The sequence below is a fragment of the Fundulus heteroclitus genome, chromosome 17, assembly GCF_011125445.2.
Source record: "Fundulus heteroclitus isolate FHET01 chromosome 17, MU-UCD_Fhet_4.1, whole genome shotgun sequence".
Lineage (NCBI taxonomy): Eukaryota > Metazoa > Chordata > Actinopteri > Cyprinodontiformes > Fundulidae > Fundulus > Fundulus heteroclitus.
In genome coordinates this window covers 20,679,025-20,697,589 of record NC_046377.1, presented here as the reverse complement: position 1 = coordinate 20,697,589, position 18,565 = coordinate 20,679,025, and the positions used below count along the sequence as shown (strand labels likewise).

Sequence of the window (18,565 nt, the reverse complement as noted above, 5' to 3'; positions counted from 1 at the left end):
TCACCAAGTTATGTAGAAATGCATTTCAATAAAAAGTTTAATCAAGAACATTATTTATAAAATATACAAAATTAGAGGGGGAAATGTTACATTTCTTAAAATAACAAAATATTGAAATATTTGGTAGCAAATGTATCTAAATGTTATATTTAGATATATAAAAATTGTAAAGTTAATCAATAATAAAGATTTAAAACATTCTAAATAAACTGATAACTGGAAAAAGTATTTACATTAAAATTGTTCAATTTAAATAGATTTTTTTATTTTTCTGAATTCATTTTTAAACATTTAACTTTTATTATTTCAGGCAATTTTCAGTAATTAGTGAAAATATCTAAATAGAGAATCTAAAATATTTAGGTGTAAAATTCTACATTCAATAATTAAACGGAATCTAAATGCAATAATTAAAAAATGTAAATCTATTTAAAAAATATTAACATTTAATATTCATCCATTTTTATAAAATTATCAAATCAGGAATTTGTATGATACAAAATCTTTGTCTTTATGAAACCATTTTGTCTTCTGAGAAAATCACATGTTTGGCTGTATTTCAGGTAGTATTCACATTATGAATAAGTATATTTAAATAAAGATTATTTAAGGACAAAATTTAGAAAATGATTTCTGAAATGACTGAAAAAAGACCTGAATTTGTAAAAAATAATTATAAAATTATAAAGATTTAACTTTGGGAATAAAGTTTGGGAATAAAATTCTACATAACATTAAAATTAAATTGTAAAGTACAAATATAATTTAAGCGGCTGCTGCTCACAATCGTTAACCTTCCTGCCTCCACACCGATCAGCACATGGTACCAAAGGAAGTGTGAGAGGACCAAGTGTGTCTCCGTGTGTCCCGGAGGACAGGAAACGGGTCACTAGGACCACACAGTCCCCAACACAACCAGATATTTGTAACATAAAAGGGACAATATACAGAAAACTGAAAGCAAGGCTTATAAACTTATTCATATGTTGCTTTAAGTTTCTAATCTATCACATTTTCTAGTTCTAAACTTTAAACTTGTTACATTTCTATAATACATGGCTCCCAGAAAATGTTTGGACACTTTTAGAGTGAAAATAAATTAAATCCAGGCGGCCTGTTTGACACATTGGGAGTTAAAGGGATAAAAGACTCTAGATTCAAGCAATGATTTTTACAGATCTTTTCTTCCCTCATCGTCACAATTTATTGAAGACAGATTAATTTCACTTTACAATCAATATTTTATGACTTATTTTTCCAGTAGAAACTATAGCATAATTTTAAAACACATTAAATATGTTCTGTAAAAAAAGATAAAACATTTTTGTGTAGACAAAAAAAAAAAAAAAAAAAACAATCATTGCATTGTCAGCCTTTTTTTAGTGTCCTGATGCTGAAAGTTCACATAATTCACTGTAACAGAGATCTTCCGTGTCTGGAAGGATCACTTTGACCTGTCAGAGTTCCTCAGCAGCCGGTTATCACGGGGTTACCTGGGCAGGTGGGCAGCGGGAGCCGAACACGGTGTCGAAGTGTTCGATGAGGATCTCGCTGAAGATGTTGATGGGCGTGAGAGCGCCCAGAGAGATGGAACCGTGACGAGGCCAAACCAGGTTGACGCCGAAGACGCACGCCAGGTTGGAGGCGCTCATCTTGTTGTTGATGCTTTCCTGAGACACCTAAACGAAACACAAACGCCGTTTGGTGTCGGAAGGACTTCAGGCTGATCAGACTCAACTAAAACACTTCGAGTTAAATCAATTTATTGCCTAACTATACTTCAGATCTAATTTACGATTTATTAAAATTAAATTCTTGAAAAATCTGGATTTTATTTTGCTAATACACTCATTAGGCTTCCAATGAAGAGAATAGTATAAAACGCTGAATATGTTTAGGAAAATATTTTGTAAAGAGGAAACATTTTTTACCAAAATACGAGGCACTTTAATTTTTTCAAAGTTAGTTTGAAGTGTAATTCCTAATAGCTCATTGTGTAATACCACAAGCAGCAAGCATTTAGTTATATTTTCATTGTTTACAACAGCAGGGCGGCCATCTTGTTTTACAAGCATGTCTCACAGCTTGGATTTAGTTGTGCTTTGAATTCCCAGACAAAAGTTTTTAAAATAATTACGTACTTTAATTTCTTTTTGTGAAATGAAGAGGGAAAAAATGTATTCGCTTTAAGAAAATTTGAGATTTTAATCACCCAGCCCTACTTAAAAAAAATAAATGAAAAGAATTTAAAATCCTGCAGATTCAATTCTGCTCTTAGACAACCTTAAAATAATTTAGGAAATCATTTTCAATCGCAGCTAGATTGAAATGAAGACAATTTCGCCAAAGTAAGTTTTTGTGCAAATATTTTTGTAATAATACCAAATGCTGCTTTTATTTTGGAACCCCTGGGAAGGCTCATGATTGGTTCAGGGACCAGGAAGTAAACACGGGCTGCACACTACACCAAAGTAGTTCTGGACAGAGCCTCTAATTTTGAAAGGAGAAAAACACAAGACATTGTTGATGGAGAGGACCGATTATTTATAGGGAATGTTCTTCCCATCCAGGGTGACAAATGAGAATGACTGAGGTTTGATTTTACAGTAAATATCTGACTTATTGCTCCTTTAACGAGTCGTTTTTATAATTTCTTTCATTCTTGTGAAGCATGTTGTGATTTGTATCTGTGAAAGGTGAGGTACAAATGAAAATTACTTACTAAATTATACAGCAATACCACAATTAAGTTGAAGATGACTATAATATCCAAAATAAATGATATACAATATCTAAAGAGATTTTTTAAGTGACTTAAAAATCACAAAAAAAATTATAAATAAATTCTAAAACATGGTAATTTAACTGCAGTGGTGGGGCAGAACCAGTTTTTTTTACCTATGCCTGAACTTCCAGTTTTTTATAAAATCAATCTGTATTCCTGTTATTTCGTTATTTTGATTAGCGTTGCAGTTTAGTTGCGTTCCTGCCTTAAAAAAACCTTTTCATCTTATCCATGACCTAAAATTACTTTTGTATTGTTTTTTTCTTAGTTTTTCAGGAAAGATGTGAACTCCTTGTGGAAATCAAGTGAATAAAAGTTAGAAGTGGCTGATTGCTGGTCATTAATCCAATCACCTGAACTTTAGATCAACATAAAGAGCACAGAAACTGAAAAAGTCAGACTCACCATGTGCAGGAAACTGAGCAGAAACTTCACCACAACAAAGTTGTGTTCAGGAAGGCCTTCAAGCATCTGCTTGCACCTGGTCACCCGCAGGCTGCTCTCCACATCTGAAAGGTTCATATAGAGTCAATGAAGCAGCAGCACCTCCTGAATCAGTCTGAGGAGTTTCCAGGACTCACTGAGGAACTCCTGGACCTGGCTGTAGACTCTGAAGGTGAGCAGCGGCTCAGGAAGCTCCCTGAGGAACGTCTTCAGGATAACCGCAGGAACGTGGATATCCTCGTACAGATCAAAGTTTACCGGCTTTCCTAAAGAAAATGTACACGTAAAAAAAAACCAGAATAACAGGAAATAAGACTTCAACAACAGAAATCAAGACTTATTTTTGCAATTTCAGTGGGTAGAGTCCGGATCGCCAATCTCTGCAATAAAGTCGTCACCAGGAACGTTTAAAAGATCCAACCAGGTTTGTGAAGTTTATGTGTTTGACACAGAACGTTTGATCATTAGGTCACATCAGAACAAAAGTTTTCAAACAAATTTAAAAATGAATTTCAAAACAATTTTCAAGAATAAAATGTACTTTTGTGAACTCACAGGGTGCACTCAGGCCCTTTTCTTCCACCTACAGCAGACCTGGGCGTTTTATGGCCCAGGCGTCCCTGTCCGGCTCGCGGACCATCAGTCCGAAAAACAAGTACTTTAGTGTGGATGCGATGCAACGGTCTTTTATTTTGAAAGGGCTTGACGCATTTTTTTACAAGGGCGCGCAGCACGTACGTGCACGCTGCTATCTGTCTCCCCTAGTCTGCCCAGTGACAGGTCAGGTCACGAATCGACCATATTTTCCGCTCAAAATGTCGACACATAAAAAAAGAAGTTGATTCTGAGGGTCGCGTATTCAACAAGGCATGGACAGAGAAATATTTGTTCACAGAAGTCAAAGGTAAAGCCATATGTTTAGTTTGTGGCGCACAAGTGGCTGTGCTAAAGAATTAAAATCTGAATCGTCACGATGTGACCAAGCACGAGGAGTTGTACAAGAACTTTTATGATAAAGAGCGTGCCACTGAGTCGTCAGTTTTGCTAGCAAAGCTGCAATCTCAACAAACACTTTTGAGAAAACGCCTGTCATCTAGAGCTGCTGCAGTCAAGACAAGTTTTGTTATCTCTCTCACAAGATAGCAAGAAAGTACACTGCAAAAATGGAACTATAAATAAGTAAAATGTTCTTAAAATTTGTGTATTTGTCCTTGATTTTAGCAGGTACATAACATGATTTGCCAATGGAATTAGAATTTTGCACTTAAAATGGGAACAATTCATCTCCACCATCTTATTTCAAGTGCAGTTTATCTAATTATCTTATTTTAGGGGTCAGAATATTCATTCCATAGGCAGATAATCTTATTTACCTGCTCAAATCAAGGATAAATACACAAAATTTAAGAACATTTTACTTATTTTTAGATCCGTTTTTGCAGTGTAGACCCTTTTCTGATGGGGAAGTTCATTAAAGACTCATCCGCGATAATTTGCCCAGTGGGATGAAGTGGGAGAAATTAACCCTTTACAAAAGTCAACTTTTTTGCATTGTATAATACAACAGGAAGTGTTATGCAAATCCGAGTTGAATGTGAATCACGTAGTGGAACTTCATAAAAGCAAGAGCTCTTAATCATAGACAATTTCTTTCATTTTTAATAGAGTGTGAGACTGAGCACCGTGACATTAGCTACCATACAGCTGTGAGGTGGCTCAGTTTGGGAAAAGTGCTGAGAGGCTTCTGGGACCTGAGAGCTGAGATTCAAGAGTTCTGTGAGAGGAAGGGAAAGGACAATTGACTTGGCTGATCTTGCTTTTACTGTAGATGTGACTGTTCAAATGAATGAACTAAATGTCAAGCTGCAAAGCAAGGGACTTTTTGTATTTCAAATGTACAGTGCAGTCAAGGCTTTCAGTAGGAAGTTGCAGCTTCTTTCAAGCCAGCTGAGGGATAATACTCTCACTCACATGCCAACACTAAAGCAAGCTACAACATCAGCAGATCAGCTCCTCAGGTACTCATCCATTTTAGATGCACTGCACGTTGAGTTATCAAGGCGAATTCAAAATAGTTGAGAGTGAGATGAACATGGTTTCTTCTCCCTTCACTTGTAGTGTTGAAGATGCATGTAGTGATGTTCAGATGGAACTTATTGATCTGCAGGCTGACACACTTTTGGCGGAGCACTTTAAGTCAGTCTCACTGCTTCAGTTTTACTCTTCACTAAAAGAGGAGAACTTTCCACACCTGAGGAGACATGCTCTACAGATCTGCATATGTGATTGAGCAAACATTTCCATTTATGAAGTTCAACAAATCCACCTTGCAGCTGTCCTGCGCATAGCTTTTTCAGACATTGAACCAGATTTCCATGCACTTGTTGACGCACACAAGAGATTAGACTTTTCTCATTAAAAATTTAACTGAACTACAAAAATGATTCCAATAATTTTGTGGTAATTTTGATAAGCTGTTCATCCTTGCAATAAGACTTTATTGTCCATGGTGGAGAAGTTCACATTATAAAAAATAATCCCACTTTCATTTGTGAAGAGATCAAAATAATTAAAATGTTATGGTATGATTGTGTTTGTTTTACACTATTACTTTTATATACTTATATATACATATTTACAGAATATGTTTAATTTCTTATTACGAAAAGAATCATAAAAAGGCCTAATGAGCATTATAAAATTATTTTTTTTGGTGGTACGGCCCATTTGAGAAGAAATTAATTGCCCACCCCTGACCTACAGGTTACTTTACAGGTATTTCAAAATTTACTTCTAGGTGCCACGAGGTTTAAGAGAGTAACCAATATCAGAAAACTATCCTTTAGCCATCCTTTAAGTAAACGGAAAAGAAAGTACTCTGTAAGTACCGAATCATGTAAGTTTCAAACCAGTAATATTTCAAGAAAAAAAAAATAGCTTGCAAGAAAGTATTCAGTAGGTTCCAACAAAGATACATGATTTTTTTAAAACATACCCAGTCAGTTTAAGGAATGCATCCAAAAAAAAAGGAAAAAAAAGAGCATCTGAGTATCCAGAGAGTAAATTACAGGGTCAAGAAAGTAGCTCCAAAGAGTAACCTGAAAATTAAAGGAAACTAACCTAGAAGACTCAGTAAGATAACCTTTAAGTTACACATTTCAAGTACGTGAAGAGTAAATTTCAAGAGAGTAACCTGTATGTTTCAAGAAAGTAACATGTACCTAGTAGGTTTCAGGAAAGTATCCTTAAAAAACAAACAAGGTTTGGGGAAGAAATGAAGAAACTAGCCTATAAAATTCAGTAAAGTACCCTGCAAGTTGCAAGAAAGGGCCTTACAAGTTTCAGGAAAATTTAGCCTTGTGACTAACAGTATGTTCCTACAAAGCAAGATACAAATAATAATAATAATTAAAAAAAAACACTACGCTGCAAGTTCCAAAAAAGCACAATGTAGGTTCCAAGCACATTACCAGTAAATTGCTCTGAGAAAGTAGCGAACAAGTTTCAGGATATTTAACACACAACTTGCAAGAAAGTATCCTGGATCCCTTGAGAACGCAACCTGTAAGTTTTTAAAATCGAAGATAATCGAAGAAAATACCGCACATGCTGTGTGGAGATGTTTTAAGCGTGAACTGAGCTGTTGTTACACCGACTTCCTGAAAACGAATAAAAGCTGGAGGACACACACTGATTACGAGCCCCTGCAGATTGGGGGAGAGAACCCCGCTCACCCAGGTTGTAGAGTTTCTGGACATCTTTGATGGTCTGAACACGAACTGAACGCCTGAAAATCCCCTCTGTCCTCAGACCTGAAACACAAATATTTACCGTCTTTAAGTAAAAATGTGTTATCCGTGTTAACTTAGCACGATCTAGGCTAAAGTCTAGTTTCAGAGCACATCGTGATCAGGTGGGCGCTCACCTTTCTCCTTTAAGTAGGCCACAGTCTGAACCATCACAGGCGGGATGATCGCCTCGCGATTCTTCTCCCTGATGCTGCCAGGAAGCACAGTTATTGTTTCACAGGTGACTGATCGACATCCTGAACGAGCTAAGCTCAAACCAGCCACTCACTACTGCAGGCTGACCCCGAACTGCTGCGTGGGCAGCGGGGGCCGAGGAGGGGGCGATTTCACGGATGGCGGCGGTCCGCCCTTCTGAGCCGCTCGCAGCATCTCGTCATGCCTGTGACAAAACACACGCGTGATGAGGAGCATGCATACAGCGGAGACGGAAAAGCTTCAGAGGGGGGGGGCAGCTGCCTGAGGACGTCTGCAGGGATGTAGAGCTGGTCGTAGTTCAGGTGTCCTCGCAGCTCCGTCAGGTAGTTCACATACATCAGCTTCTTCCCGAACTTGTGACTGAGAGAGGAACAAGAGCGAAAGAGGTTCAAGAAGATCCTAAAACACATGACTGAGTGAAAACCTCCTAAGAGAAATAAAGAGGAGTTTTTTTTTACTAGATTACTGGATCAATGTGTGCTTCTGTGCTTGTTTGTCTCTCTTGTTGTGTCTCTGCTCTGTCTTCTGTAACCCCAGTCGGTCGAGGCAGATGACCGTTCATACTGAGCCTGGTTCTGGTTCTGCTGGAGGTTTTCCTTCCCGTTAATGGGGAGTTTTTTCTTCCCACTGTCGCTTCATGCTTGCTCAGTATGAGGGATTGCTGCAAAGCCATGTACAATGCAGACGACTCTCCATGTGGCTCTACGCTTCTCCAGGAGTGAATGCTGCTTGTCGGGACTTTGATGCAATCAACTGGTTCCCTTATATAGGACATTTTTGACCATTCTGTATAATCTGATTGATTTTGACTTTGTAAAGTGCTTCGAGATGACATGTTTCATGAATTGGCGCTATATAAATAGAATTTAATTGAATTTTTTTGGTCCTCACTTAATTTTTCTGGGCTAGTGGTTAGGTTTAAGACTAAGGTGTCAGTTAGGTTTAGGTTATGTATGTACTGGTAATGGTTAAGATCAGGCCATAGAAAGGCACAAGGATGCATGTGTGTGTAGAAATAAATGTGTTTGTTCAAAGATTCTTTATTGTCACCGTACGTTACCGTAGTGAAATTTCTTTTGGACACACTATATAAAAGACAACAGGCAATGAACGAAGTGTACAGGTTGTTTTTTTTTTATATTATAGCATGTAAAAGATTAAAAAAAGATTAGAAATATCAAAGGAGTCAGAGGACTTTGATATCAGTCAGTGACATGAGCCGTGTTACATGGACTAGTTCATCAGTCACACATAACAAATAATGACGTAACAAGGTGCTTTTTGTGCAATGATTTGAGGCTTCATTTACAGAAATGTGCATTTAGATATGCCTGAGAAATAAGTGTGCAAAATAGCCAATAACAGTACAGTGATTGTCACATATGATGGACTTTACCATATTTAACGGTAGATGGATTGTAACACATGAAGAACATTTGATGGACAGACTCAAGCAGGGGTCTATCTATCGTAACAGTGGGGTGATTTTTAACATGTTGGACTGCAGTCTCCCATCAGGGGGCGATTGCCCTCACAGCTCTAGCGAAGAAGCTATTTCTAAGTTTATTTATTTTGGCTTTGAGGCTTCTGAAGCGTTTACCTGATGGGAGAAGGGCAAACAGCGCATTGCCTGGGTGGGGGAGGGGGGGTGGTGGTGATCAGTGGAGATGCGTCTGGCCCTTCTGAGGACTCGTTCTGCATAAATTGACTTCAGATCCTGCAGACGGCATCCCACAATCCCCAGCGCTATTCTCACCACCTATGGTAGGTCCTTCCTCTCCTGTTTGTGTTGATGTGAGTGCGAGTTTGTAACCTGGAGGTTTATGTTTGTAAGTGTGGTGAGGACAGTGAAAAGCCTGCCATCCACAGTACCCAAGAACAACAAACGGCTCGGCCCCAGGCTGCCAGACATTGAGCATAACCCCAAGAGCATCATAATCCCCGCACAGAGGCAGGTCGTGGGGCTGGGCGACTAATCGGATGTTGATCTTGATCACAATTTGGATTTTCAGCAATCATAAAAATATCAATATTTATTCGTTCTTAGTTGACTCTCGTGCCGTTATGTGTTGTGAATCCAGTGCCACTGCCTGCGTGCCACTGTGCTCTAAACTCCTCCCACAGCCCCAACCGCTTTAATTTCCTTCAGCGCCGGTTATAAAACACTTCAGGAGCGAGACTGAAAAGTTGAGCAAGGCTAAAGATCGGCATAATGGCAAGAAAAAGAGTCGTCGGTAGAAAAGAGAGATAAAAAGACTTTGGTGTTGTGGAATCATTATGGGTACGCGGAAGAAGACGTCAACCAGGTAGTGTGCGAGCCGTGCTATGCTATCGTAGCTACACCACAGAGTGGGCTCGACACTTCATCTTTGTCGGTTAAGGACTGCTTTCAAAATACCAAAACTCCTCCAATTTCATGACCAATAAAATTTCTGGGAAACAAGCGATCCACCAGCATGATTTGAAACGCTGCTGTCGCGTTCTGTGAGTTGGGTCTTCCCCATGGTGGTGATGAAAGTAAATAGTCGCTGTCATTGGTCACACCCAGGAGCGACCAACGACTTTGTCATATTATTGTCTTAAAATTTTTTGGCAAAAATATTGGAAATCCTAAGGACAACATGGTTTAACCACCATTGTTTATGTTCAATAAACTCGTGTTATCAAAGTTGATGAATAATCTTGTTAAATAATCGAGATCTCAATTAAAACAATCGTGATTATAGTTTTAGCAATAATCGAGCAGCACTAGTCGTTCGCCAGCGAAGCTCAGGAACAGCAGCCCCCAGGACAAAGAGGCACAGAATGAGACGCAGGGTACCAGATTAATTACAGCTAGATTAATTTAATCCACTTTTCAGAGAAACTGCAGGTTTTACCTGATCAGAGGTTTGAAAATGTTCCAGACGATCCGGATGAAGTTTGTAGGATGGACGACGTAGAGGGTTTTCAGGTTCTTCTTGTACCTGCAGATGAAAGCAGGACATTTATTTGCTTTAGACTAATAAAAACACACTTTACTTCACACATGATGGTGTCTAGATCCTCCTCCACACAGGCCCATCATCAAATAATGGTTAAGGCAACATTACTCCTAGTCGGTCAGTGGTTACAGAGAGCAGATGTAGAACCATCTGCAGTAAAGGTTTGATGCTGTAAATGTGTCCAGTCAGCCTTTCTAATACCCAAAGCAATGGTTTTGATGACACCTCATGAAGTTGAAGGGGTCTCTAAATGTTTTGGCGGCCATATTTACTCATTCTTTGGACATTTTACAACCCAAAATGAGAACCGGCTGTTAACGTGAAGATCACTATCGACAAATTCCTGCAGGTCACCTACTTCCGGTCAAACTCGCTGTAGGCTTCGCGCAGCCACTTGATTGACGGCTTGTTGCGGCTCTTCAGGCCGTAGTGGAAGTAAACCAGGATGTAGTCCATCTCCACGTACTGGTCCAGCGTGAACTTCAGGTACCTGCAGCGGGAGAACAGAGTGAAAACCCGCAGCGGGGCAAGAGCCTCTGTAGTTTGCTGGGGGTCGGGTTCCTGACATACTCCAGAAGGCGGCGGTGGTTCAGCTGGTGCGACGGGGGGAGGCAGCAGCTGCTGAAGACGATCAGCTTCCTGCCGTAGTTATCATCTCCTGCAGGACCAAGTTAGAGCTTCAGGGCAAATGTCTAAAACCTCCAACTTTAGCTTTGACCAAAACCGGCTTGTTTTAAATCGTTTAAACAAGCAGCACAGGTTGGTTCGACCGCTTTCTCTCCCAGTTCCTGCAACTCGCATGTGCTAATATGTATAAATGTTTACCAACAGGAATGACCAGACCTCTACATCTCCTTAATGGAACAGGTTGGACTGTTTCCCATTATTCAGGATCAGCAAATGACCCTTCTACTTAGAATATGTACCAGTTTGAGCAGTGGGCTTTCTGGGTTATTCATTTAAATCAAAGCAGAAGCAAGAAACAAGAAAAACTGGAGCCTAGTAAAAAAACTAGGACTAGTTTTGTGTGGGAAAAACCCTGATTAACCTTTTCAGAACTAATATATTTCTCTTTTAAAGTCGAACCAAGAAAAACACAAATGAAAGAGGATAGGTTGCATACAAAGTTTTAATGAAAGATTATCACGTCCTGCTGGTGTATTAGTTGTTAATGTGGTGTTTTATGCTTTGCTTTTTCCTCAATTTGTTGGTAGATAAAGCCTTTTGTGTTGATTTACGATATTAATAATGGTTAAGAAAACCAGCATTATGATAGTTCTGCGATACTGTCACTAGATGGCGCCACATCTGTTGTATATTTCTTAATGTCGCCCAAGACAAAATTATCTTTAGGCTGAAAAAGGACTATTAAAACACTATCAAGATGGAGGCTTGGTGTATAAAAACTTATTTGATCATGATCATATGGTGTCTGGTCTTTTTTATAAGCATATTAGATGGCTATATACCTTTAAGTACATTTCCCAGAGTAATAATCTGTTGAGATAAAGCATCTCCCGGCTACAGAAACTCTTCATTCACAGAGCTTCATTCATCTCATTTTAATAAATAAAAATATGTACCGCAGTTTTTCCTTCCACTTAACTTTCTATTAACATATTTGGACACAACACTGAACAGCTAGTTTCTATAGCAGTGATCTTTTGTGCATGTGGAGGGAATCGTTGGCCGCCTGTGGGAGAAAATGTCAGGATCGTCCATAATAGAACATTTCTGCTATAAAAATCCTCGCCAATCATCCCAATGACCAGAAATACACTTACAACATGTTAGGGCTGAACAATTAATCGCATTTTCAATATAATCGCGATTTAAAAAAAACGCAATTTCCAAATCGTAGAGTCTGCAATTTTTGGCTATGTAACAATTAGGGAATTAGACACGTCCATTAGGTGTCGGTAAAATGTTTAAAGTGGGTTTGGTTTAGATGCTGCGGGTCTTTTAGCAACTAATCTGCACAGCGAGGAAACAAATTGATTTGTTGTTTGTATATGTTTAAAAAGACACGATAAATTAAACTGGGGGGGTGGGGAATCGCATTAAATTGCAATATTAAGAATAAAAATTGCAATTTATTATTATTATTATTATTATTTTCCAAAATCGTTCAGCCCTACAACACGTTTTGTGCAATGAATCTTTAGGAGGTACTTATTGTGTTAATCGCCTTTAGATCTCAATTTTCTGGAAATTCAAAAGGAGAAAACCAGAAAAAGACATAAAAGGTAAACCCTAATGACTGGATTAAAGTGCAGGCGCTGACCTGACACCTGGATGATTCCATGTCGAGCTATATCATAGTACGGATGAGATGGATCGAGGTCAAACGTGGTGCTGGGACCGTCAGGGGCCTTCTTCTGTTCCCCTTCATCCTCCTCTTCCTCCCTCTGCAGCTCTGCAAGGAGGTACAACAGAGTATTACAGAAAAGGAGCTAAACTTGGAAACGTTTATTAAATCCTGTGATGACTGGATGCAACAGATAAAACTGTGTGTGTGTGGTGGTGGTGGTGCGGGGGGGGGTTACGTAGCAGCAGGGCTGCACCCCCTGCTGCTACGTAAATTATTTTCTTATCTTCTTCCAGAAACAACAGTGAGAACCAGGAAGAGAGCAGCTTGGAGGAGAGCCAGCAGACTGGGAGGAAACTCTTTGTAATCGTTTTCAGCTGATTGTCTGCAGCTCAGAGGGAAGTTTGTTATAAACATTCGGTTTTGATAACAGAGAGGAAATGATTTGCTCATAGTGGGCTAGAAAAAAATCCTTCACTTCAACTGGGAGAGGAACGATGTGGGCGACAAACAACGATGGAGCTGTTAATCTGTTAAACCGACCTGCAGAAAAACCCGATTAGCTAAACTGTGACGGCATTAAACGGGCATTTGCGATGAGCGGCTTTGGACTTAAATGAGGAGACCTCAGGTGTAAAGAAGAGGAAATCAGGATAAATATTCATGGTTGGATGGTTGTCCCCATCAATGAGATTTCCAGTCATTCCTCGCATAAAATCGCAGCACTTCTGCTGGTTCGGCACATTAAAGCCCAGACAGAAATCAGACATTTAACCACTTTCTTTAAGTGCACAGAGAGTCGGGGCACAAGTGTTCCCCTCATGAATTTGCTCATATTCCCACACCATGATGCAGCCACCACTGTGCTTTACACTTCCACAAACCCTCAAACAAAATAAACTAAATTTTGTACATTTTATTGTAGATTAATCTCAATTTGATTAGCAATCCCTAAAAAATTGTTGGTTCATCATGTTTTGTTCTTTAAATGAAGCAAAATCTGTAAGATTTCCTCAGAGCACAACTCCAAAAGTTTTGTTAGGTAAGTCAAACCAGAGCTGTAAAACCTACATTTCTTAAACATTTCCTTTACAAACAAACACACAACATATTAGGTCATTCATGTCTTTTTGACTGCCTGCCAAAAAGAGAGCATTTTCCTCAAACATTTGACCTTTAAAAGCAGCATTCACAATCTCTTCCCCACAGCATGATGCAGCCACCACTGTGCTGCACAAACTCACCTGAGAGCTCCATGCTAAAACATTTAATATAAATCACTTTTAAGGCCTTTAAGGCTTTGGGCACAACCATAAACCATGAATATTTTGCACTTTTAACAAACCAATGTATTTTAACAGTTTAATGGCTGATTTAAGTTAGGACGTACACCAAATCAAGTCAGTAGGACGTTCAGCCTTTCCTCCAGGTGAACTTCACTACACCCACAGGTGCAGAACACTGTAGTCCAACCAGTGATCCAACACCAGCTATTCAAATGTTTCTTTAAAAACAAAACACTGTCTTGATCCACGCGAACAATAAATTTGCATATTTATATGCAGTATTCAAAATCGCTTACTAACTTCATGTCTAACACGTCCAATTCAACTGTAAAAGATTTGTTCATTTAGAGCCATTTACGGTTTTAGTAAACTTTTGAATTATTTTTCCACATTTAGTGACATGTATGTCCCAGAAAAAGCTGAACCTCTCTTCTTCTTCTACAATGATCAACACATATTTACGGGATAAATATCCAACAGCTGATCTTCATGGGAAAAAGGAGGAAAACGTGAACCCACCTATTTCTGCGAGCTGCTCCAGGTCTGCTGTGGCAGTCATTCCTGGAAGGACACAAGAGAAAGAAAAACGGAAACTCGGTTGAATTTTAATTAAGATGCCGGGAAAACTTATGTGAGCGTGGGAAACTCTAAAACTCCGCATTCCCGCTGAGAATAACCTGAAAACACGTCGCTACTCGCCAACAGGTAAAACACGTTGCAATCCGCCGTGGAGTAACACCTGAGCTGCGTCGTTAACGCCTTGCAGCGGATTTAACTCAGGGGAAACGCTCATCTACCACCACAGACAAGACCCGGACGCCAGCGAAGCTTCCCCGGTACCTGCGCGGGGTTTCGGATCCGACTTTAACCTCCAAAGAGGAAAGAAACACGGAGAAACGTGAGCAGGTAGACTGCCGATCCAAAACTTCCCCCAAACTAACTGCTGCGGTCTGCGCATGCTCAGAACAGCGGCCACTTTCTTTTTCTGAAAAAAAAAAAAAAAAAAAAAACTAGATGCATAAAATAAATAAATACGCACATTAAATAAAATAAATTAATTAATTAAAATATTCAGTGAAAACGTTAAAGGAAAATATAATAAACTCTTACTAAAACAAAAAGGAACCAATTTTACAGAATATTAATATTTCTTATAAACAATAAAAGAAATGAAAACCCCCAATATTATATTATATGTTTATATATTCAATATTTATACATTGAATATATAAATAGAATTTCACAACAAACACATTAGACATTTTTTTAAATACCTATTGAAAGTTAAATGGGGGGGAAATTCAGCAAGATAAAATAAAAACTATAATAATTAGACGATTAAAATAGAGATAATAAAGGTAATATCTTTTGAAAACAGTTATAAGTAATGAACAAGCAAGAATAACAAAAATAAGCATAAAGATTACAGTAAGTAAATTAGAAAAGGATACTAAAATAAAAAACGCTGCGTAAACAAAAATGCAGTAAAATATGTTAAAAAGTGATAAGGTAAAACAAAGCAAAATAAACCACAACAAAAGAAATTAGAGTAAAAAAACACGGGAAGTTAATATTTTTATTTAAAAAAACAAATTTCAACTAATTAATGAAAATATTAAAGGGAAATAGATTGTTTCATAAGAAAGGATAAAACTTGATTCCAATGGTATCTATTAAATAAATAAAGTTAAAGGTGAAGGTAAATAAATCTAAAAGAAATGTGAAATTTTTTAAATAATAAAAAAGAAATTCTTAATAGAAAATACCATTAAATATTTGAATTATTTTTGACTATATCACTTAAACCTATAATGTAATACACTAAAATCTTAACCACCTTAAAAATATTTTAAAGGTATTTTTAAGTGATGCAAATATAAATATCTGAATGGAATTGTTGCATATGCATCTAAATGCAGATAATTAGTAACACCACAAGCCAGAAAATTTGTCAGCTTATTGTAAAATTGTAAACGCCTGACATCTGCTGGACATAGTCGGTACTGCAAAAGCTCTAAACCTTTAGAAATAAACATTTGACTAAATGGCTATATATTACTTATCTGACACCTCAATAAATAAATTCCTCAACCTCACACTTTGGTTGTTTTTTTAATTAATAATTATCAGAATTTTGCCTTAAATGCAGCAAATATTTATTTATAACTGATGAAAAAAACTTTCAGATCAGTTTCTTTTGCCCTTCCATTATAATTTTTAATAATATTCCTAAATATTAAAAATTACAATGTTTAAATCCAAATACTCTTATTATGAGCCCCTGAATCCCTGTGCTTACTCCTACTGCAGTGATAGACTGAAAGAAAACCACGAAGAGCAGGATTTACTCACAAACACATTTATTATGCAAATCTGCTCATACAGTTGGGGGGTGGGGGGGATTTCAGAGGAGGAAGTTTTCGTCTCTTAACCCAGAATCCAACAGCATTACAGTGGCGACTCCACAAATATGGAGTTACAAGGAAACCCAGGAGAATAGAGTAAATACATGAGTTAGACTGGACTCCTTTATAGGGAGTAAATATTTTATTGAAACTTCCTCTGACTTTAAATTATGGACCAAGGACATATACATTACCCCTCAGAATATGGCTAGAACTTTAGGATGTCCTCATCTTAAATAGAAGCTGTTTTAGTAAAGATCATTATTGCTGTATGAGCCAGTTCATTATTGATAAGAAGTGCAGACTCTAGTCTGCAGTGAAATCCCCTAAAGATGTGAATAAGTTCAGCCTCCCTTTGTTGTGTAAAAAGATGATTTAACAAGCTGTGTCCCTGCTAGCAACTCTGGTCTGCTATACTTTATGAGACCCAATAGGCATCATACAACCACCATCGTAGCAAAAAACAAAAAGCTGCTGATGTGGGCATAACACCAGGATCCACAGATAAGGCAAAAATATAGCATTGTGTGGTTCCACCGCAAATTTGAAGACTTTTCTGCTCATGAAGCTCCACAGACAGCATTGAATGGATCTGGAGGGCCAACAGAGTTTACTAGACGCAAAATCACGAGTCGCCTTCAAAGCTTCCTGTGTTTGGTGGATATCACCATGTTGTTGACCATCAGAGACTGCACAGTCCACGAGTCCCATAGAACAAACCCCAAATGACAGATGAGTGTCTACGAGCTGATGGCGTTCCTCCATTTCCAAAGGGCTGCAAAGCGCTACGTTGGCATCATGCAACACATGTGGGCCAGTAGATTTGGCAACCCATATATCAAATCCAGAATGTTTTTGTTTTTTTTAATAAAGTAGGACCTTCGCTTCGACAACAAGGATACCCGCAAGGATCTCATACGAACGGACACATTTCCAGCTATTTCAGATATCTGGCAGCAGTTTCTTCTGAATTGTGTGTCGTCCTACAGTCCAGGACAACATGTTATCGTAGATGAGCAGCGATTCCTGTCAAAGGTTCGTTGACCCGTTCTGCAGTACATTGCATCCAAGCTTCATAAGCTTGGGATCAAGTATTGGATTGCAGCACATCTGGACACGAAGTACATGTGTAATGCCATCCCTCACTTGGGGAAAGATCCCACTCATCCGACGGGGGAGACGCTGTCAGAGAATGTCGTTTTGAAATTGATGGAACCATTCATGGACGAGGGAAGGACTGTAGCTGTGGACAATTTCTTCACCTCTCTGTCTTTGGCCAACACACTGCAAAAACGGAACTAGAAATAGGTAAAATATTCTTTAAAATGAATGCATTTGTCCTTGATTTGAGCAGGTAAATAAGGTGATTTGCCAATAGAATAAGATGTTTGCACTTAAAATAGGAACAACTCATCTCCATCATCTTATTTTAAGTGCAGGATGTCTAAATATTTTAGGGGTCAAAATACTCATTCCATTGGCAGATAATATTATTTACCTGCTCAAATCAAGGATAAATACACTAACTTTAAGAACATTTTACTTATTTTTAGATCCGTTTTTGCAGTGCAGGCTTCTTCAGCGAAAACACGGTTGGAAGCTACCAGCATCTGCAAAGGAACCCTTGGACCACCAGTTGTACTCCACACAGGTGTTCACATCTGGAAGTGCCTCGCTGACGGTGTATGCAACAGAGAGTAAGAAATCTTCTGAGCACAGTTCACCAGAAAGTGGAAATCGTGGACAACCGAAAGCAAAAACCGAACACTGTTGTGGATTACAACCATTTCAAATGCGGTGTTGATATCATACGGCAGAAACTACACAACCACTCATCGCATGCAGGAACACGGAGATGGCCCATGGCCGTGTTTTACAACCTGCTTGACATGGCTGCCGCAAACGCACGGTTTGTACGGGATCCAACGAAAGTCGGCAATTGTTCATGCTGGAGCTTGCAGAGGAACAAACAGGCTTTATATGCAGGAAAAGGCACAAGGGGAAAAGCACGAACAGCAGTGTCGTGAGAGAGTTTCTCAGAAGAAAAGGACACGGTGTCAGGAGATACTCTGCAATAACAACAGAAGCACCAACCCCTTTGTATACTGCTGGCAAATACACCAATGTAGGAAAGACTCACCTTAGGAATGGGGACACTGCTAGATGGGACAACTGTATGCAACATTTCTGTGCTTCATATAGACAAAGAGATAAAAATTCACTTTCCTGAAGCTATTTGTCCTTTCTCCAAGCTGAAGTTGTGTCTTTTGGAGCAATAATTCCAATCCTCTGCCCTTCTGACACTGTGAGCTGTGCAGAGGAAATAAATGATAGAAACTGGTGTGTAAA

General features: G+C 38.6%; 1 protein-coding gene across 4 annotated transcripts; it reads right to left on the bottom strand.

The window, feature by feature from the left end:
- Nucleotides 1-1,165: 1,165 nt before the first annotated feature.
- On the bottom strand, nucleotides 1,166-14,765 carry LOC105916189 (rho GTPase-activating protein 8). Of its 4 annotated transcripts, none has more exons than XM_036149031.1 (13): nucleotides 14,652-14,765; nucleotides 14,331-14,372; nucleotides 12,502-12,633; nucleotides 10,788-10,875; nucleotides 10,576-10,707; nucleotides 10,113-10,199; nucleotides 7,495-7,593; nucleotides 7,307-7,417; nucleotides 7,155-7,228; nucleotides 6,964-7,041; nucleotides 3,367-3,495; nucleotides 3,191-3,294; nucleotides 1,166-1,679 (listed from the first exon to the last, which is right to left on the bottom strand). In XM_036149031.1, exons 2-13 carry the CDS (start codon nucleotides 14,368-14,370, stop codon nucleotides 1,482-1,484), a joined length of 1,272 nt encoding a protein of 423 aa, XP_036004924.1. In that variant the 5' UTR covers nucleotides 14,371-14,372; nucleotides 14,652-14,765; the 3' UTR covers nucleotides 1,166-1,481. The 4 variants fall into 4 exon arrangements, with proteins under 4 accessions (XP_036004924.1, XP_036004922.1, XP_021165207.2 ...); XM_036149029.1 differs by having other exon boundaries at nucleotides 14,489-14,758; XM_021309532.2 differs by having other exon boundaries at nucleotides 14,511-14,758.
- Nucleotides 14,766-18,565: the final 3,800 nt, after the last annotated feature.

Coding starts and splice junctions, on each gene's coding strand:
- LOC105916189 (XM_021309532.2), bottom strand. CDS start 14,604: ATGAGCGTTTCCCCTGAGTTAAATCCGCTGCAAGGCGTTAACGACGCA. Junction 10,708..10,787: donor AACCACCGCCGCCTTCTGGA/GTATGTCAGGAA, acceptor CTCCCGCTGCAG/GTACCTGAAGTTCACGCTGG. Junction 3,496..6,963: donor CCAGAAACTCTACAACCTGG/GTGAGCGGGGTT, acceptor CATTTTCTTTAG/GAAAGCCGGTAAACTTTGAT.